General features: G+C 44.0%; 1 protein-coding gene across 2 annotated transcripts in view; it reads right to left on the reverse strand.

Moving 5' to 3' along the window:
• The window catches only part of JAM2 (junctional adhesion molecule 2), a 653,454-nt gene that overhangs the window by 229,980 nt on the left and 403,119 nt on the right, over positions 1 to 20,355 (reverse strand). For both annotated transcript variants that reach the window (XM_069636390.1, XM_069636389.1), the window contains exon 5: positions 3,496 to 3,692. In XM_069636390.1, the coding sequence (XP_069492491.1) occupies positions 3,496 to 3,692 (197 nt within the window). The remainder of the gene's footprint in view (positions 1 to 3,495; positions 3,693 to 20,355) is intronic.

Here is a 20,355-nt window from a genome sequence, read left to right on the forward strand (position 1 = left end):
AAATGCTATCCTTCTGGTTTAAGCCAGTTCTCCATTGCCATGGAAAGTGCCAAAGAACATGGTGCCTTTTGTACTGAAAAATTATACAGCATTCTGATCAGTCCTCCAGTGACTTCCCTTGTAGTCCCGCCCCTCTTTGATAGGAGTAATGATAAAGGATTCTTGGGGAAATACATCTAACTGCATTGAGGCTTTTATACTAATTTCCAGGTTTTGCTCTGAAGGGAAAGGACTGGCATTGCCTCTGGAAGTTCAAGACAGCCTTCACCCCGTCAGCAATGCCCACCGGTCTGTGCTTACAATCTGGCTCATGAAATCAGGTCCTATTTAGGCAAGACCTGCTTCAGGCTTCCTCTGGACAAGCTATAGGGTGTCCGCCCATCATCTCAAGGTATTATCTCACTTCAGCGCTCTTTTATTCTGCAGGGTTCTCCTGTCTGCATCTCACTCTACTATCTATGTGTTTGGATGATTATAGATACTAAATTTCCCCTCACTGTGTCATTTAACAACATAATGTTTGATTGGTTGAGTCTTCCCATTAGTTCCCTTATGAAGCTGACTCTCCCAGAGAAAACCCTGCTTCATTGATAGGTTCATCATATTTTATACATGTGTCAGTGGGTGGTTCTGTTAAATGTTTGACTCAAATCCATATTTCTTTCATATTCTTTATAGGAAATGTTCCCATTATCATTAAATTGATTTTCAGAATCGCCAACAAACTTGAATTCAGACATATGCAACATGGTCCAATAGCACAACGAAGGACAACATGATTAATAATTGATCAATATTATAATGTAGCTCATATTGTGAGGAAGGCTCTTCAGATGCTAAAACAGTTTTTGCTTTCCCGAAATACCAACATTTTGCAGTTATGACCATTTTTATAAATGATATGTACACATTCAAATATCTTGCAGCTTCCTTTTTGGTTATTTGACACACAGGGCTTTCTTTTCAGCTTAATTATTCACTTGAACATCTCCCTGGGTCTTTTAGGGTTGAAGATATTCAGTGGTTCAACATAGATCTACTTTATGGCCAAGCTAGAAACCAAAGTTTGGAATTTAAGTGGATCTGGACCGTGTGATCTATTGTTGTGTGGAAAGAACACACTCCTTCATTTGACCAAGTGGAGGTCATAAAGTAACTGGAGACCTTAGGAAAAGAGCACTCCAATTTGAGCATGTGACTATTGATGCAACCTGGTTTAATGGGTTTATTTGATGAAGGATACAAGGTATGGCTTCAGAGACTCGTGACAAGCCAGGGCCTCCCAAGATATTTGTTTTAAAATAACACACATGAACTCAGGTTGCCTTGTAAGTGATTCACTGAAAAACAAACCTCAGCAAACAAATAATTCGTAGGCATGATTTCTAACATTATAAAATACACTCATTTATTCTTGGCTTGTTTACAGCTTACAGGCCTTACTTTACAGATGTATCACTATAATTTCTATAATTTCACATTTATATAGAAACAGGATGCAATGCACCTTGGCTTAAACTGATAAACATTAGTTACTTTGGTTGATTATTACATGATTTAAACAAGATATGCATTGTACTAATGCAAGATGCGTTTTCCTGAATATACATGGCAACATTTCTCCCATGATGTACAAAATCAGGACACAAGTCCCTTGGTGTTTACTGTGATGAATCCTGCGGAGTCATCACAAAACCCCAGCTTAAAGTCTCCTCCCACGTGGCCAAGGGGAAGGAAGCCACTACCTGATCCTAACCTAGGGATTGGTATCAGGTGGGAGGATCACATGGGAGGAGACGCCTATTAAGGGGAAGTGGTGACTCCACTGGGAGGGATGTAGTATTCATCTTCTTCTGAGGAAGAGAGTCATACCATTCCCAGATACCTAACAGTGTCTTATTAATGTACAAGTCACTCCCATATAACTACTCAAAGAGCCTGTCATGGAAAATCATCTAGACAGAATATGGTTGGTGCCTCAGGGGTTCAAGAATTAAATTAGAAATCCTTCAATTGTCATAATTGTGCTTTAGGTAGAAGTCTTCTATCCAATATTCAACCACAAAACATTCTTACGACCTCCCCTCACTCTATTAACAACTTATCCTTTCAATAACACATAGTTAAATGCCCAAACGTCCTGGCATCGAACCACCCAACGTCACAGGATCAAAACCTTGTGCTGCCATTGGACCTCTGAACTATAGCACAGGCTCTAGTAATCTCTCACATAGATGTGGAAGATGCTCTACTAACAGGGATTCCAGCCACACAACTGCCTCACCCCTTGAAGTGGTACACAACGCTACACGAAGCAGTGGTGCACCTCATCAATTGGGCACAAAACTTCAACAGAATCTCTCCCAACCCCCACAAGCTACACTGGTTACCCTTACCAGCTAGAATGCTGTTAAAAAATGCCTGTGTAACCTACACGGCTATCTCAGCCAACACACCACCGTACCTGGAAGCTACGTTAAACACTTCTGGTGGATCAGGACATACATGCAGTAGGATTATTGCTAAACTCCAGACTAGATGGGCCTGCAAGGAGAAAACTCGGAAACAGTCATTCTCTTGATGCACATTCTTATGGAATTCCAACCCACTCGCTCTCTCCTCCTGATCAGGAAAGAGCTAAAAAACGGGCTATTTCAGTCACACCTTGACATTTGCTAGACTCAGAGGCTACACACCAGCTATTGGGAGACTATCTACAACTGAACACATTGCTACCACGTAATGGTTTGCTGTGCACACACAGTACTGTGTTACTGTCTGCCCCTCAACACTCTTGCCTGTTAATGTTATCCACTACTGTTGTAGCTAGGTTTGCCCAATACAAAACAAAAAATAAATAATAATAATAATAATAATAATAATAATAATTAATACAGCCTCTGGAGCCCCAAATGTCACCACTACACTAGATACAATGGTGGCTATAGTGGCATGGTCAGACTGGGACAAACAATATGCATTGGCTCAAAAAATGGCCCACACTTGTGAATTGCCATCTGTACATTTTACAGAAAAACGTTGTCTGGCAATTAGAAACACATTAATACAAAGTATGACAAGTGGTGCATTTTAAAGAGCATTAAGCAAGTAAAATGTGTATCCACTACCTGCTGCACAGTGCATCAAGTCATCAAACTTGCACAGGTTGATTGAGAAAACTGGGTCACAATATCCTGTTGGGGCAGCCCTTTGGTCACTGCCCTACTACACAGTACATCCTTTGAGCCAGGACAGGGATACCTGGCACAACAGCCTGGGCCTCTGCCATATGACAATAATTGGGCCTTCTTCAACTTTTCACTTTCTTCACGTCCGTAGTCTCTCAAAATGCTTCAATATTAAATCGCTGTCTCAAAACGGGACCGTTGCTCAACATTTGATAGCAAAAGCTCTAAGCAGCGCTTAGACATGGACACCAAAAATGATATGACTGCTCAGCAGGGTGTTCAGCAAATACAGAACTAAAGTGCTTACCAGTGTCCCCGTTTTTACATTTATTGTGTATGATCTGGAAGGTTTTGCGTTCTGAGCTTGACTTTCCAAGCGTACTCCATTTTTGTACCACTCATACTGGGATGCAGGAAATCCTTCACTTTCTCGACATTTCAGCTCCACCACGGTTCCAGTCATTGCATTGCTAGGAACATCGCACACAGGGGTAGCCGGTAGGACTGAAAGATAAATGGTTGCTGCATTTAGGCTCATGTGTGTATTTCCATGTAATATCTAATGTTTTGAAAAGGCACAACTATGCACATAGATTTCAACTTTAGTAGTTTGTGTAAGGGAAACGAGTAGTGTACAGGTTTAAGTTTTGTGCAGTCAGTTAATAACAGTGCACTATGAATGTTTGACTTTGAGCTTAAACATTTCTGGGTGCAACACAGCAAGAAAGAGTGCCATCACAAATACATTAATATGTTTTTCGCGTTGTAAATGATACACCGTGTTCCACACTATTAAAGAGCCCCTGAGACAGAGATCTTTTATTGTGCAGGTGATCCCATTCCGATGTTCCCTCCATTTTAAGATGTGATTCAGCGTAACTGTAGAAAATGCACATATATACATATTTATCTATATAAATATTATGCCATAGCGCATGGCATAGTTAAGGTTAAGACAAAGTCTCAATGGAGTTTCAGAAAATAACTTTTCTCAATGACTTTCAAACCCTTGCATGAACAAATATGAAAACATTTCAGAGTAACATTTTGAGTTTATCGCTTGTGCATGCTAAAGTTCAGAACTGTACATTAATGGCTTCATGGTGTAAACACTATTTGCTTTGATCACGTTCTGAACAGCTTTTAACATTGTGTTTTCCAATAGGAAAAACAAGAATCCCAGATATATCAATATTGCCTGTTTTGATTTCACAATTGTTGGTATGTTCCTACATTTCAACAGAAATTGGTGCATTGAACATTTTTGGGGCAAACTGACTTGCTCGATTTTTAGATTTTAATGTTTTAAGATTATATATATGACGCATGCAAATGGCAAAAATGTTTTTTTCTAATAAAAAAATATGAAAAACCTACAAACTGTTAAGAAACACACCACGTGTAATATGATAAACCACATGCTCCTACGACATGCGCTCCTACGAAATGCACTCTGACATGCGCACTCATGACAAGTGCACTCATGACACGCGTTTCACGACACACGCACCTTCAACATGTGGACCTACAACACGCCATTATGGCACACATTGTTACGACACACCCTCCTAAAACACAGGCTCCAACAACACAGTCTGTTACTATGAAAGCTTCAACTGTATGTGCTCCTATGGCACATGCACACCTACGACAGGTGCACCTGTGAGGTATATGAATTTCACAGTGCATATATTACACCATTATACCCCTAAGAACACACTTGATCAAATAGTTGTGTCGTAAATCATTGCACACAGCTTTCTGAAACAGATTAATAACTTTATCTGATGGTCATATTGGTATGAATTTTGATTTTGGTTTTAGTGTTGTTTCCTCTGATAAATAGGTATCAATTAGTTCTTCAATTTGGCTAGTTACACTGTATTCATCTTCCTCTGCCAGATTTAGTAGGCTTACAGTGTTTTCTACTTGTTCCACTGTCAAGGTTGATGGACCACAGGTTTTTCTTGTATTCTTCTTTGTATTTCTTCAAAAAAATGTTTTAAGTTTTAACTGTCTGCACAATTTAAAGACATCCAGTTGCATTTGGAAGTAATCTGCCTGGCATGTAGGATTAAATGAAAGGCCTTTATTTATTGCAGATTTCAGAGCTGGATTGATTTCATAATCTCAAAGATTCATTACCAGGTCTATCTGGTAGTCCCTCGATATTGTGTTCTTGTTGTCATTCCTTGTACGCCTCCTCCTCCTGGGCTTCTTTGTTCCTCCCCTCTTGCCTCTCTTGTGCATATGAACGAGATATAATACATACATTAAAAATCAGTTCACTATAGAAATGTAGGTAGGAAACAAAAAATATTTAGTTTAAAGCTCTCTAAAAAACATGGATAACACTTCCCAAAAATAAGTTGCAGAATCAAACTTAGGAGTTTGATAGAACACGGGCGGTAAAAACGTTAAGATAACGTTTATGCAATTAAGAAGTGTAAATAACACTAATCCCGCAAACTGACGTCATTGCGTTTAAATACACGATTACGCCAGCTTTTTCTGCTGAATTAAGTATTGAACCTTTAATAATGTAAACTTTAATATAGAGAATAGCAGTAGATGCTTCATTAAATAGACAGGTGCACTTGTGCTGTCATTTATACCATAATGGGCAGCGTGGTAATAACAAAACGTTGTGATACTGAGCAAAACGCCAGCGTCATCACCCAATCCACGTGATGACGTCAGCGTGCTATTCCGAATAAAAGGCAGCCGATTTCAAAACAGTTCTGCATCGTAGATCAGCGATACAGAAAGGGACAAGCAGATCCCGCCAAGATAAATGGTAAGAGAATGCTGTATTGGATTAGAAGGGTAGACAAAGAAGCACCCCTAATCACATTTGTTTACCTTTTCTTTTACCCTTTTAAAAAAAAGTTTTTATAGTTACAAAGACTAAGTCAGTTGTTTGGTGTTACTGAGTGACGTGTTCAGGGCAAAGCAAACATTAGAAATATACATTAATTTTCTTTTTCAGGTTTTTTTTGTCCCCTCTGAAAAAACAGTGGAGACCGACATTGAGCTAAATCAAAAAAACAACCTAATGTACGAAGATATGGTACATATGTATACCATTAAGGATAGAACAAAACAATAGGGTGAGTGTCAATGGTTGTTTAATTGAATTTGTTCATAGATATTATGAATGTAGTCATAGCAGTGATTTCTGCTTTATTTTTGGGTTACTAGATTCTCTCCTCAAGATCCACTACAAAACTGTGGAGAAACACGTGTAGAGAGATAACAAATTGCTGTAATGAAAAACTGTGTTATTTGGATACACACAACTTAAAAAGGAGAAAACAGAGACAGAGAAGAAAATTTAAACCGCATGAAAGAACCATGTGACATTGTGAAACTTATTGGAAAAGGGATAAGGGATGAAAGAATTAAGTTCACTCTATTGTAATACTCAAGCTAGATTTACAGTGTGTCTGCAACTAGGTGAATACCTTAATACGATAAACGGACACTGGAAGTATCGGAAAGTCACAATACTTGGTATAACCTTTGCTGACAACTGCCAATATGAAAAATCCTCAAACAGACTCCCCACTTGGAGAGCTTATAGACTGTGCATCTAACTAAAAAATGTATGTACATTACTTACGCTTAGACTGAAGATACAGGTTCTATCCAAAATGTGTATACATGTGTTCAGTATGTACATTAGACACACTCACAATGAATATACTGTCTCTAAATAAAATGTACATGGACGTGTAGAGTATGTGCATTATGCATGCACAGAAACAATGTATAGCTGCTATACAAAATGTACACATGCATGTAAGTATGTACATCATGCACATTAAAAAGTAATGTACAGCTTCTATAATAAATTACACAGACATGTAGTGTACATGCTCAAAATGAATGTACATCTTCTATACAAATTGAATAAGGACAGGTAGAGTATGTATACTACGCACACTCAGAATGAATGTATAACTTCTATCCAAAATGTAAATGTACATGTAGAATATGCACATTATGGATGCTCAGAATGAATATACAGCTTCTATCCAAAATGTACGCAGAATTGTAGAGTATGTACATTACACACGTTCAGCATAAATATGCTGTTTCTACACAAAATGTACACAGAAATGTAGAGTAGGTACATTACGCACACTCAAAATTGTTGTACAGCTTGTGTATAAAATATACATGGACAAGTAGAGTATGTACATCCCAAATGCTCGGAATAAATGTACACCTTCCATACAAAATGTACACAGACATGTAAAGTATGTACATTATGCAAAAAAATGCACAGCTTCTATACAAACCGGCACACACATTTAGAGTATGTACATTATGCACAATCAGAATAAATGTACAGCTTTGATACAAAATGTACACAGACTTGGATCACAAACACAGAAACAACGACATGTAGAGTATACACATTACACAACTATAAGAATAAACACTCACTCTGTACCACTACAAAACAAAAACAATCACATAACTGGAAAAAAGGTGAAATTATTTCAAACATTTTATTTTTTCCAAAAGAGTTATGGTTAAACCAGCAAAAACATAAAGTCTATGAACATTAAAAATAATTATGTTACGCTAACAAGATAAAAACATTATAAATACATTAAAAAATATATTATATTAAAATCTAATATCCTGGTAACCTTCACTCACCCACAAACATAAAAGTATAGAACATTTTTATAAAATAATAACAATAATATACATGCAAACAAGTAGTTATATAAAATGTCAGATTATTAAAAAGTACTTAAATGTACACTGATAATAAATATAAAAGCAAAGTATAAACTTTTTAAAGTAAAAATAACTACATTATACTTAAGTTATAACATACACAAGCATGATTCCTCCAAAAAAGTGTGAACATTTTTACAAAGATAGAAGTAAATTAAACATTCATTTACAATAACAACATATACATGAACATTTCAAAATAATACTTTACATATAAAATAATATCAATTAAACTGTATCTAATCATTGCAAATATATAATTTAGCAAACAATAAACAAAACATACAACTAAAAATAAAACATACATTAAAGAACTGAAAAACTATTGAAATATCATATACAGTAAAAATCTAGTAACATTCACTTCAATAACAATGTAAATATATACACAACATTTATAGTTTACAATATTACTAACTTTAAAGTATAATAGTCATTATGCAGGGAATTTGTCCCCTGTCCCCATGGGGGAGTCAGGATCTAGTGAGGTGAGCCTGCTTTGCCTAACACCCCCTTGGGGACAGGGAAAGGTGGAAACCTGCTTTGGTATCTTTTTTTTTTTAACCTTTATTATATTCTGACAAGACAGAGCAGCATACAGAGCGGTACATGCCCCATATCACAGTACATTGTTACATTCAGCATCATTAATAAAAGACACAAAAAGGTCAAAAAAGGGAAAAGGTACAAAGCCGAGGCAGTAATAGTATGGGTCACATTACAAAACTCATCTTTTTCCAGCCGGTAGGGCTGAGCGAGTAATACATTTGTAATGTATGCTGTAGTATTTAAAACGTCTTCATGTCATTAAGGTCCATACGGATGCTCGCCCATGAGTCTCGTGGTTTTGCTCTAGCAGGTAGGGTAGTTACATACATGCATTTACATTCCTGTGACCAAGTCAATGCATTCAGCCATTCTTTCCAGTTAGCTGGGAGCTTCTCTTTCCAGTGTAGGAAGATGGATCTTTTGGCAATCAAACAGGCCATATTGGCAAATGTCTGAGAATCACTGCTGTTAATTGCTGGCCACCTTCCAAATAGTGGGCCCATAGGTTCATATTCTAGCTGGTTGTCTATTACCTTGGATATTGTATCCATTACCTGGGTCCAATAGTTTCCCAATTCAGGACAGGCCCAGAACATGAGTTGCGTCTTGCGCACATTTGGGGCATCCTCTGGATTGTGACTTATCTATTTTAGCGAGTCGTGCTGGAGTGTAGTAGAGTCTGTTTAGTATTTTGTATTGCATCAACTTAAATCTGAAGTTGATAGAGACCTTCTTGGTGTGAGTGCACATTTGGGTTCATTGTTCATCTGAGAGCTCAATGCCTAGTTCTCTTGACCAATCAGCTCTTGCTTTGGCTACCGGGGTCGGAGATGAATTCTGAACTGTCTTGTACAGGGGGGACATGATGTGGCTACAGTTCGCTGAGTTGGCTATGTATGCGACAAAGGGGTTTTCCGGAGGCTCATAAGGATAGTTTTCCCATCTGCCAGCAGTGGCAGCTCGTAATCTGTAGAATTGCAGCCGCTCCTCACCCGTTCCCCGGTGCCCGGGTCTCCAAGTGTCTGGGGTGATGAATTTGCTACCTGGGAAGAGATTAACAATGTTCTTATAACCTAGGTGTTCCCACTTTATCTGTAGGGATTTGTCCAATGTGGGGTTGAGCTCCGGGAACTTCCATAATGGGAGCCATCTATAGTAGGGTTTTGTTGCTCCCGTGAGAGATAATATCATTCTCCATGCCTGTACTGTGCAAGTAACAGGGTGAAGTGGACAGTTGTCCCTGTACTGTGGGTGCAATATCAGGGTTTTAAGGTTTGCTTCGCCAGCCGCTAGGGCCTCGAGTTTAGTATGTGGAGGTATTGGGCTTAGGATGCTATCCAATATAGTTCCAGATTTGGTGCGGTAATTCCTCCTTTTTCATATGTGAGTGTCATGTCCAACCATTTTTTGCGGACTGCTCCGGCATGCTAGAGGGATTGGGCCATCTGTCCATGCAATTGTGAAAAGAAACCCTTCCCAGGCCAGATCGGAACATTGGCAAACACATATAACATTTTGGGGAGCAGTATAATTTTAGTTAGCGATAATTTGGCAGCGGGGGATAATGGGAGGGTTTTCCATGTGTTCATTTTAGTTTTGAGTATGTTCTCAGCGTGTCGTAATTGTCCTTCTGTAGTGATGCATGAGACCTTGAGACTGTAACCCCTGAGTATTTGATGGAATTGGAAGCCCAACAGAGGGAGAGCCTCCCTTAACAATTAGTTGTACTATTGGTGAGGGGAAATCATCTCCGATTTCGAGGCGTTAACCGTAAATCCAGACAGTTCACCAATGTCGATAATATCCTGTATGATCGGTGAACGGTTGGTAAGTGGGTTTCTAATAAAGAGCATGACAACATCGGCTTATAATGAGATGATTTAGGGAGGCCCCGTCAGGTGTGTGTGGTACTTTCTAATAAACTCTGCCATAGGCTCAATGGCTAGGGCGAAGAGGATAGGGGAAAAGGGACAGCCCTGATGGGTACCCCTTTCTAGTTGAAATTGGGTGGACATGAACGAGTTGACACATACCCTGGCTAATGGTAGTGTGTACACAATTCAATATATTTTTGCATATTGGGGCCAATCCCCATCACCTCCAGTGTTAGGAACATATAGTCCCAGGCGACCATATCAAAGGCTTTTTGGGCATCTATTGTGACCTCCACTGCTTGCGCGCCCAGGTCCAGTCACGCCATTATGCTGAAGAGACGCCTGATGCTAAGTGAGGTGGATCTCTCTGGAATAAATTCGGCCTGGTAAGGGTGAACTAGTTGGGGAATCAAGGGGAGTAGTCTATTGTCCAGGATATTTGCATATATTTTGGTATTGCAGTTTATTAGGAAGAGGGGTCTATAGGAGCAGCATTCGTTCTTGGCTTGCCCGGTTTCGGAAGTACCGTAATCACTGCTTCTCTAAGGGATTCAGGGAGAATGCGGCGCTTCAGTGATTCTTCCCAAACTTGCAGGAGAATCGGAGCTAGTGTACTAATATACTCTTGATAAAATTCCGCCGTTAGGCCATCTGGGCCCGGCGCCTTGCTTTTAGGGAGTGAGGCAATGACATCCACTATTTCCTCTAGTGTGAATGGGAGAACAAGCTTCCCCTTGTCCTGAGGGTTGAGGGCTGGTAATGTGATTTTACCGAGTAAAGTTCGAATGTCTGCCTCTCCCTTGGGTGGCTGGGCTTTATATAGGTTCTGGTCAAATTCACTGAACGCTTCCACCACCTCTAAGTCAGCCCATCTGTTATTACCCTGTGCATCCTATATACAGTCTCCCTGTTTGCTACCTCGCTCAGCTAATGTTCTGCCTGGTCTATCTCCCTCACCATACCTCCTAGCTGCAGCAGGAAAGGACAATAAAATCAGGTTTCTCTGGTGGCATGGGCCTCAAATCTCTCCAGCTCGGCATGGATCTCGGACTGAACTATGGGATCAGGATTCAGAGATTGTCTTTGTTGTAGGTTTTTAAGGATATCCTCTGACTGGTCCAGATCTCTCCTGATACCCTTAAGCACCCCCGCCTCTCTCGATATTACCATTCCCCGGATAAATAAGGCTTGCCATCTCACATCCTGGGATGTAGCCTCTGAGATATTACATGTAAAAAAGGTGTCCATGTCATTTTTTATGTCAGCTTGGAAAACTACATCTTGTAGGGCTTTGGATTTCAATCTCCAGGTATGTCTTTGAGGGTTATCTCTGAATTTCATGTCCAGGAGCATGGGGGAGTGGTTGGACAAAGTGCAGGGTCTGATTTCTACCTTATCAACCTTCCCCATTAACAAACTAGATATTAAGAAGAGGTCGATACGAGAGGACATATCATGGACTGATGAGTAAAAAGAGAACTCTCTAGCTGTGGGGTAAATAGTTCTTCATACGTCTCGAAGATCATACATCTGCATAACAGAGATTAGTTGGCAGGCCGCCCGGGTATAGGGTCTGGGGGCTTTGTTGGACCTATCCCGTGTAAGATGTAGTATCAGGTTCATGTCCCCACCCCAAATTTGGGGAATCCCAAAGTATCTGTGATGCTGGAAATGCATCGGAAGGACAGGGCCTCCGTATCCTTGTCCTTTACTGCTTTTTATCATGTGTTCTGTCATGTTTTCCATGCAGGAGTTCATGTGGGACTCCTGGCGGTGCAGCTCTTTCTTTTGGTTTGGTGAACAGACCCATGGGATACCCTTATGGCACCCATGGGTGGGGGTACAACTCTGTCGCCTAGTGTATGTTTTTGGGGCACCTGTGGGTGGCCCACAGAGTAGGGTATGGGCTGGTGGCAGCTCCATGCTGCATTTGACAGGTGCCCTGAGTAGCCTCCATTTTGGGATACCCAGGCCCTGCCATTGGAATCAGTTGATTCCTGATAGGAAACAAGATGGCCCTGTGGCCTCTTGCTTTCTATTGCCTAATACCTTGTTTTCCCAAAGTCCTGGGAAGCCCTGACTCTGTCCCTTCCCCCTGACCGGCTGTTGGGTGGAAGTTCCATATATGGTGTTGTTGTGAAGTCCAGGCCAGACTGGCTGGAGTCTTCCCAATGACCGTATGTTGTGGGTACGCCTGTGGGTGGGACCTAGGTGAATGGGGTGTGCGACGAATACGCATTCTGTGTTGTGGGTGTCTAGTATCTGGTGGTTGACACAATGACTGAGACAGCCCTGCCCGAAACTGGTATGAATGCAGTGTGGAGTGTTGAATGGCTGGGTACTTGTCCCAATACACATAACTTGTTGTGAGTGTCTAGAGAGGAGTGAATGGCCTGAATGCACTATATACCTGATTGGATGCCTGCCTGCATGAATTTGCTTCTGACCGATTGGTTGCCTGAGTGTGACCCAGCAGAATGAAAGGGAGATCAACTAGTATATATGGGGGCCTCTCACTGTTAGAATTCGTGTTCAGAAGCTGAAGAGTAACTGGAGTGAAACTGAAGCTTAATCTTGAAGCCCTGCTGGAAGAGAAGAATTGCTGTTGCTCTCCTTCACAATCTGATAGCTGTTGTGTCTCCAAGAACTGACCCAGAGAGGACCTGGTAAGGCGCCCTTTTCCCGAGCTACGAGGGACCATCATGCACCAGCTGATCTTTGTCGAAGCTCCCTGGTAGACAGGCATACGACAGGTCGCCGACTGGAGATGGGGACTGCCATGGAATCCCAAAGAGAAGTGCCCGGACTGAGTCTGCCACTGTCGATGACCGACGTTGCTGACTGGAGCCGCCGGGCTCCCGTTTGCCTAAGAACTTAATTTGAGCCAAGGACACTCTCGTCTGCATCGCCGCCCGCTTTGTCCTGCTGGAGAAGGCCCGACCGTCGACGCGATGAGGAGCATCCGCCGGTGGGTTTCCCACCACCTAAAGACCACAGAGACACCAACGACTCGACGCCCTTGCTGGGCCAAAGTTCTTCAACATTTCTTTGCGGTCCAGAACTACCGTCACTGAGGTGCCCCGCACGCCTCTTCCTTGCAGGACGCCAACGCTCTGTCATCGACGAGCACCGCTAGGAACAAAGCTGCCACTTCACTGCCGTAGTTCACCCTGTTCTCTGTCGATTTCCCGTCGACGAACGCTACAATTCCAGGTACATTGGGGCTGTAGAACTATTGTAGAGGGAAATAAGACTCATAGAACAATATATGGACTGGACATCTTTGCTTTACAGGTTGCCCAGGTAAGGGGATCTCCATACAGAACTGTGCTTAACGGTAGAGGCCAGTATTCTGCCTATTGTTTCAACCATCTTGCTTTCCTTCCTTCCTATTTCTATTGCTGGTTTCCTTGTTATTGATCTGTGTGACAATTAGACAGTATAGTTGATGCATTTTAATGAGATCTGATAATACTTATGGTAACACTTTAGAACTGTATATATTTACCATTATTGATTTTCTGAGCACAAAGTGAGTTATTGTGATAGTGTACATAACCTTGAATATTAATTATATAAAGACTGTGTTTTAACTAATACAGTGTGTGGACATTCCTTTGTGGGGGCTTGGGGACTACACTGTACTTAAGAACCAGCCTGCATCACCTCCTGAGAAGCTAGGCCTTGATTGCTCGACTACATACCAATAATAGAGAATCTTGGCTGGGGTCCTCTATGCCTCTCCACTACCATATAGAGAGCAGAATTACAGACACCCCCTCCAGTCTTTACAGTATCCCGCCAGAATGTTTTGTATGTGCACAAAGAATTCAGGGGTATCTGTATTTGGGCATATGTATTTACATCAATATGGTCTCTAGTCCTTCACGTACACAGTGGATAATTATATAGCGACCATCAGGGCTATATGGGAGCATTTCACTGTGAATGTTAGGGATTTGTGTGTAAATATGGCGACCCCTCTTGATTGAGTGGAGTATGATGTGGCGTATCTATTCGCTCCCCAAGTGGGGGCTATATTACGGCATGTAACCTCTGTTGCATGAGTTTCCTGAAGGAAAAGGATATTGACTTTCAGTCTATTTGCGTAGGCAGTCACTTTCCGGGCTTTAGTGAAGTTCCCCAATCCCCTGATATTCCAGCTCAGGATTGTCACCTGTTGTGGCATTTATGCGTAGTGATGTAGTATCCATTAATGTGTAACAATGTCCTATGTGCACTTGTTGCGTACCTGACTCCTCTTGTCAGTTTTTTAACAATTAATGCAGAACTTCTCCCCTGTGCAGCTCAACTGGCGCTACCTTTACACTCCCCTTACAGGGGGGGTCCTGTTAATATTACCCCACCCACCACCCTCACTGCCACCTCCAATCCAGCAGTGTAAACTCCCACCCCTTTCGTCCCCTTAACCACCCCATTAGGCCCTTGGGAAAACACAATTTAAACGGGTACATTAAGCAGTTGCTGGTGGGAGCGCTGTTACCATATGGCTATTGCAGATGTCTGAGGCCCAATGCCATTGTCCAAGCCAGTGTCAAGGTGATAGACATCTAAATATACTAATTCAACATATTACAGGTATTATCTCTGGAATCACAATGAGTTCACATAGTAAAGAGTAATCGTTATCGTCAGTTGGGATTCCCGGTGCATTGGTTTCAGGGATCTGTGCCTCTACAAATTTAATGGCTTCACTCGGAACAGTAAAGAAATAAAGTTTGCCGCAGAATTGCAGCTTCAGTCTCGCTGGGAACAGGATAGCATACTGTATGTTCCTTTCTCATAGCAGCTACTTCACACCAATGAATTGGCTGTGCTCCTGTTGGACCTGGACAGAGAAGTCAGGGAAGATACGGATTGTCTGTTACCCCAGCCTTAGTACTTTCTTCTCTCTGGCAAGTCTGAGTATTGCGTCTCTGTCTGGATAACTTAGTATTTTGGTGATTATGGATATGGGAAAATCTCCCGGCTTTGGTTTCTGCGACAGCGCTCTGTGGGCTCTCTCGACAGTGAAGAATGGTGACAGATTAGGTTGGTCTAAAAGATCTTTAAACAGGTTTTCAATGGCCAGCTCCATCCTGCCCTCAAGTGCATTTTCAGGGACCCCCAAAATCCATATGTTGTTCCTGCGGGAGCGCGATTCTAGATCATCGCATTTGTTCTTCGCCAGTTTCATCTTGTTGTTGAGCGTGGCCACTGTGTCCTGCAATGTCTGGATGTTGTCTTCATTGTTGCTTGTTCTGTTCTCTGCTTTCGTTATGCGGGCGCCTTCATGGGCTAGTTGAGTTTTTATCGAGGCTACTGTGGCATTAATGTCCTCCAGATTCTCATGGACAGCTGCAAATCCTTTTGCCATGGCCTCCATGATGCCCGATAGGTCGGGGAGAGGTGGGGCAGCAGCACTGGCAGCGGGCTGTCCCAGAGGTGTTTGATCCTGCAGGTTTGCTTCATTGCGTGGGGTTGTTTTTGCAAATGTGTCCATTGCGCCAGTTATTTTGCCACTGCCAGAGCCTTTTGTCATAGTAACTTCGAGCAGCGAGTATTCAGGATGGTAAATCAGTGTAAGCCCAGGACAAAAAAATTCTCCTTGTTAGTGGTTGCTCGGTGAGGTAGTGTCAGGTAAAGGGGGGGGAGTGTTTTTTGTATCCTCGGGAGGGGTGGCCTGAACAGTCGTGCTCTGATGGGCCGGCCTGCGGTGGTTCTTATGGATGGTGCGGTGATTGATTCACAGCTCACGTTGCCAGTTGCACCCTCTCACCCACCCAAGGCAACACTGGTGAGTCGCAGCGGCTGGTTTCACTCTTGGCTCATGGGCACGTGTGTTGTCCCCTGTTTGTGGCCAGGATCCTCAAACATGACAGGTATCTGGTAGCCCACTTGTGGTTTTGTATGATCCTAATTAACTTGGTTGGGTGAGGGGAGAGCCCATAACTATATGGTAGTTGAGCACTGAACACACCCCTTCAAAAGCTTACACTGTTCAAACCAATGCTAGTATACACAGCTGCCCAGCCCTCTGCGTCCTCATCTCCTCTCCAACCCCGGCTCCGGCTGGTGTGCTGCAATCATGAATTCACTGTGGGGGGTACCTGCTCCACAGTAGACCATCTCAGATGTTGCTCCCAAGGAGACCACACCGGTGCGGACGTCGCGTGGACCCAGAGGCTTCAGGAGAGCCAATAGCCAGCCTCTGGTTCAAGGGGGCCAGCTCTTTATGCTTGTGTCAGTCCCTCCGTGGGACGGTTTTCGGAGCAGTAGCGAGGCGGGCAGCTACAGCTGCTGTCTGTGTATTGCAGTCAGTTTATAAGCGCAGTGGAAGCCGCACTGCACTGACTCACCCTAGCTCCCTCCACAGCCCCCTCCCTGCAGATGATAGGGATATAGTGTTCACATGCTTGCCTAGCTAGGGGTTTCCGAAGAGTCTGTAGTCCTGGCCCGGGGCCGTCAGCCGGTGTCGGGTTGTAATGGGTGAAACCCCGGGACCACTGTCACTGGGGAGGGAGCATGTGCATTGCAGTAATAGCATGTAGGCTCACCTTTTGGACATAGGGCCCCTGTATGCACTTTCGGTGCTGTGGGTGATCGGGCAGCAGCCTGAGGGCGGATCTCCGTACCTGGTATGGCTGCCCGAACCGGTGGAACATGCAGCGCCGACCACAGATGTTAGTCGTCAAAACAGCCCGCTGGGGTCGTTGGGTTGTTCTTGTATTTCTGCGACACCCGGGCTCGGACCGCAGCAGCCTCTGCACACAGTTGAGGGTACGTCACAGCAATTGGCAGACGTCCGCCTTGTATACCCCACAGTGGGGGGACCGAACGTTTTAAGTGGCACTTCAGCCCCCGTAGATGCCTTCAGTTAATCTTCTTGTTGGTACTGGCGTCGGGGGCCACTAGCTGCTCGATGAAGTCAGGGATAGCGGGGGACGCAGGGTTTCCTTCTCCTCCTCACATGCACGGCCATAGCAGCCTGCGTCTTCACCACAGGCCGGATCTAGTCGTGGGCCCCAGCTATCAACTCAGTGGATAACTCAGGAAACAGGGCACACCGGGACCTGAGAGTGGGCGCTCCAGAGTTTCCCCTTGAATCTCCAGCGACTCTGTTGGCGGTAGCATCTAGCATAACTCGTCAGTTTCTTCAACATTCGGCCGCTGTACGGAGCTTCCAGGCTAGGCAGCCATTTGCTTTGGCTGCTCAACAGCGCCCCCAACATGGTTTGGTTTCTGACCCTGCACTGTTGTCATCACAAAGCCAATGGAGTGTTATAAAGGCCTTGAGAGACGGACACAAATGAGAGTGAGAAAGCAAGCTGGAGTGCAGAACGCAAGGCTTCATAACCAAGACACAGAGGAGAGCCCGTCCCCCGCTGAGGCATGTTAAGATGGATTTCTGAACTCTGTCCTGGAGGGGCAGAGGTTCAGAAGGCCAGCCTAGTTTCTTGGAACAGGGTAACCTCTGGACAAGCCAGACCAATCAGGGTAGCGATGGCGACGGTCAAGACTAGGTCTCAAGAGGGGTGAGGGTGACTGAAAACCCGCAATGAGCACACAAAGCAAGGACTCTTACAAATTACTACAGATAGGTGTTATATTAAAAATATAGACACATTTATTACAAGGCCTTTGTAACATAGACCATAGTAAAGAATCACGGTAAAACTCCAGTAAACCAACACATCACAATCAATACAATATATATACAAGACCAAGGGGTCTAAGGAATTAGAAGCACGAAATATGCAGACCACTTAGATGGGGAGGAAAACAGGCAGTGCAAGTAATCGTTAGACCCAGTTCGACATCAGAGGCCACCTAACTTGAAGGAAGTCCAAGCCCTACGAAGAGTGGAGCCTTGTGCTCAAAGGTACCTGCACACGCGGGTGCCAACGGGCCAAGGGGAGTCTCTTCAGGGAAATCAGGCAGTTTAGAGAGGTGAACAAAACGATGATGAACAGATCCCTGCTACTCAAGCGCGGCCTCCACTTGTGGGCAGAAGCAGGGCAGGAGTGCGGAAAAGGGTTTGCTGTTTACAACAGCGGTGGAAAGCCACAGGCTCCTGCGGGAGGGCGACCGGTTAGGGTATTGACTACTCACCGGTCCCTGATGCAGGCAGACCTAGGCTTCTCCGGTTCCGTTTCGGTACTGGCAGGTTCAGGTGCGATCAGAGGAACATCTCAACGCCGTGTAGATTCCGTGCCAGCAGGAGTCAGGGTCGAGGGTGTCCCAAATGTAGCGAACACGCACAGGTTTGTTACCACACCAGGGCAACTCGGCAACCGAAAGTATTCCGGTCCCAAAGCACACGTCTCACTTCAGACCTGGGAACACCAAGTGTACGAATCGTGTGAGAGTGCCAAGGACACGGGATTAGCAGTAAACCAGACGGCGGTGACAGAGCAAGGTTCCTGTGTAGGCTGGTCAGTCCACTGGATGGCGCAGGGACGCTTCCAAAGGCTTACATACAGGATTTAGTGAAGATGCCGAGAATAGTTGTTCCCACTATTCTAAAAGGTCGAAGCGCCTTTGCAGACCTTCTCGTTCGATCAGAGGCCGATTGGTCTCGCAGGACGACAGCAGTGCAGGGTGCCAAACCTTCAGCGGGTCACCAGCGATTCCTCAACTCAGCTTCTTAGTTGCAGGATACTTGGCTCCTTATCCTTTGTTCGTGAGAACTCAGGAGATCGACATGGTAGTGGTGTTTTCAGCCTCCTCTTATCCAAAGTTCCCTTCGCGCCAAAACGGAGAGGGCCCAATGGGAAATCCGCTCACAAACACTCACACCATACGTGGACCCACCACGGACCACGGTGGTCCCAGACATTCAGGACACTCTAGACTCTCTGGCACCCAGGATGTGTATTGGGAACAGACATCCATCCCAGCCCACATCCTGGAGGCACACACAAGGCATGCAGAAGCTTGCGAAAGCGTTGTGTTTCGCGGGAAAGTGCATGACAAAATAAGGACTACCCCGGGTCGGCTCGACCTGGGGGAAGGTGAAGGGGCAAGACGGTCAGCGGACAGGACAAAGAACCTCATGGCATGGCCATTTTGGAGGCCAGGCCTCCCATTTGGGCCAAACACGGGAAGCGCGGTTAACATGGCAAAAAGGGGTTTAAAACACAAAGAAACGATAGCTGCCACCAGTCCCGTCCGTGACACACTTGCACATTTCATGATAAGTCCAGCGAGAGTTTCTAGGGCCTTTGGAATGACTAGAGACCCAAGAGCGCGGTAATGTAAGTTACGGTGCACTCTTGTTTCATGTTGCTCAAAAGCTGCAACATGAGGAAAGGACTAAGGGAAACAAAGTCTCCCGGTACTGACTGTCTTAAGGGCATGTCAGTTTCCCCATAAGAATTGAGTGAAAGCCCAGAGGAGTGCGGCGGAAGACTGCGCTTCTCTGGCAAAGTCTAGATCAGGGTGTAAAACAACAGCAAAAAGTTTGGGGGTTGGCACATGGAAGGAAAATTACCTACAATTATGAAATCTTTCCTAACACTCGCCCCTCCCAGACTAAGGGCAGGGGGAACTAATCCACCCCTGGATGAGTTTCTTGTTCAGGTCGGTTAAACGTTCTGGACAACCCATCAGCATTGCTATGTTGGACACCTGGCCTATGCTCAATAGTGAAGTCAAAGCCTTGCAGACTTATGGACCACCTAAGTAACTTTGGATTCTCTCCCCTCATATTCATTAGCCACTTTAAGGGCTTATGGTCAGTTTGCACAGTGAAGTGGGTCCCATAGAGGTAGGACCTCAGCTTCCGTAGGGCCCACACAACAGAGAAACATTCTTTCTCTACTGTGGACCATCTGAGCTCTCTGTCCTTAAACTGTCGACTAATGAAACCAATAGGGTGTTCCTTACCCTTCACATCTACTTGTGATAGTACAGCTCCTATCCCAGTGTCAGAGGCATCTGTCTGCACAATAAAAGGTCTTTGGTAATCAGGGGCCCTGAGAACAGGG

This window comes from Ambystoma mexicanum, chromosome 7p (genome assembly GCF_040938575.1).
Source record: "Ambystoma mexicanum isolate Mex_15411 chromosome 7p, UKY_AmexF1_1, whole genome shotgun sequence".
Taxonomy (NCBI): domain Eukaryota; kingdom Metazoa; phylum Chordata; class Amphibia; order Caudata; family Ambystomatidae; genus Ambystoma; species Ambystoma mexicanum.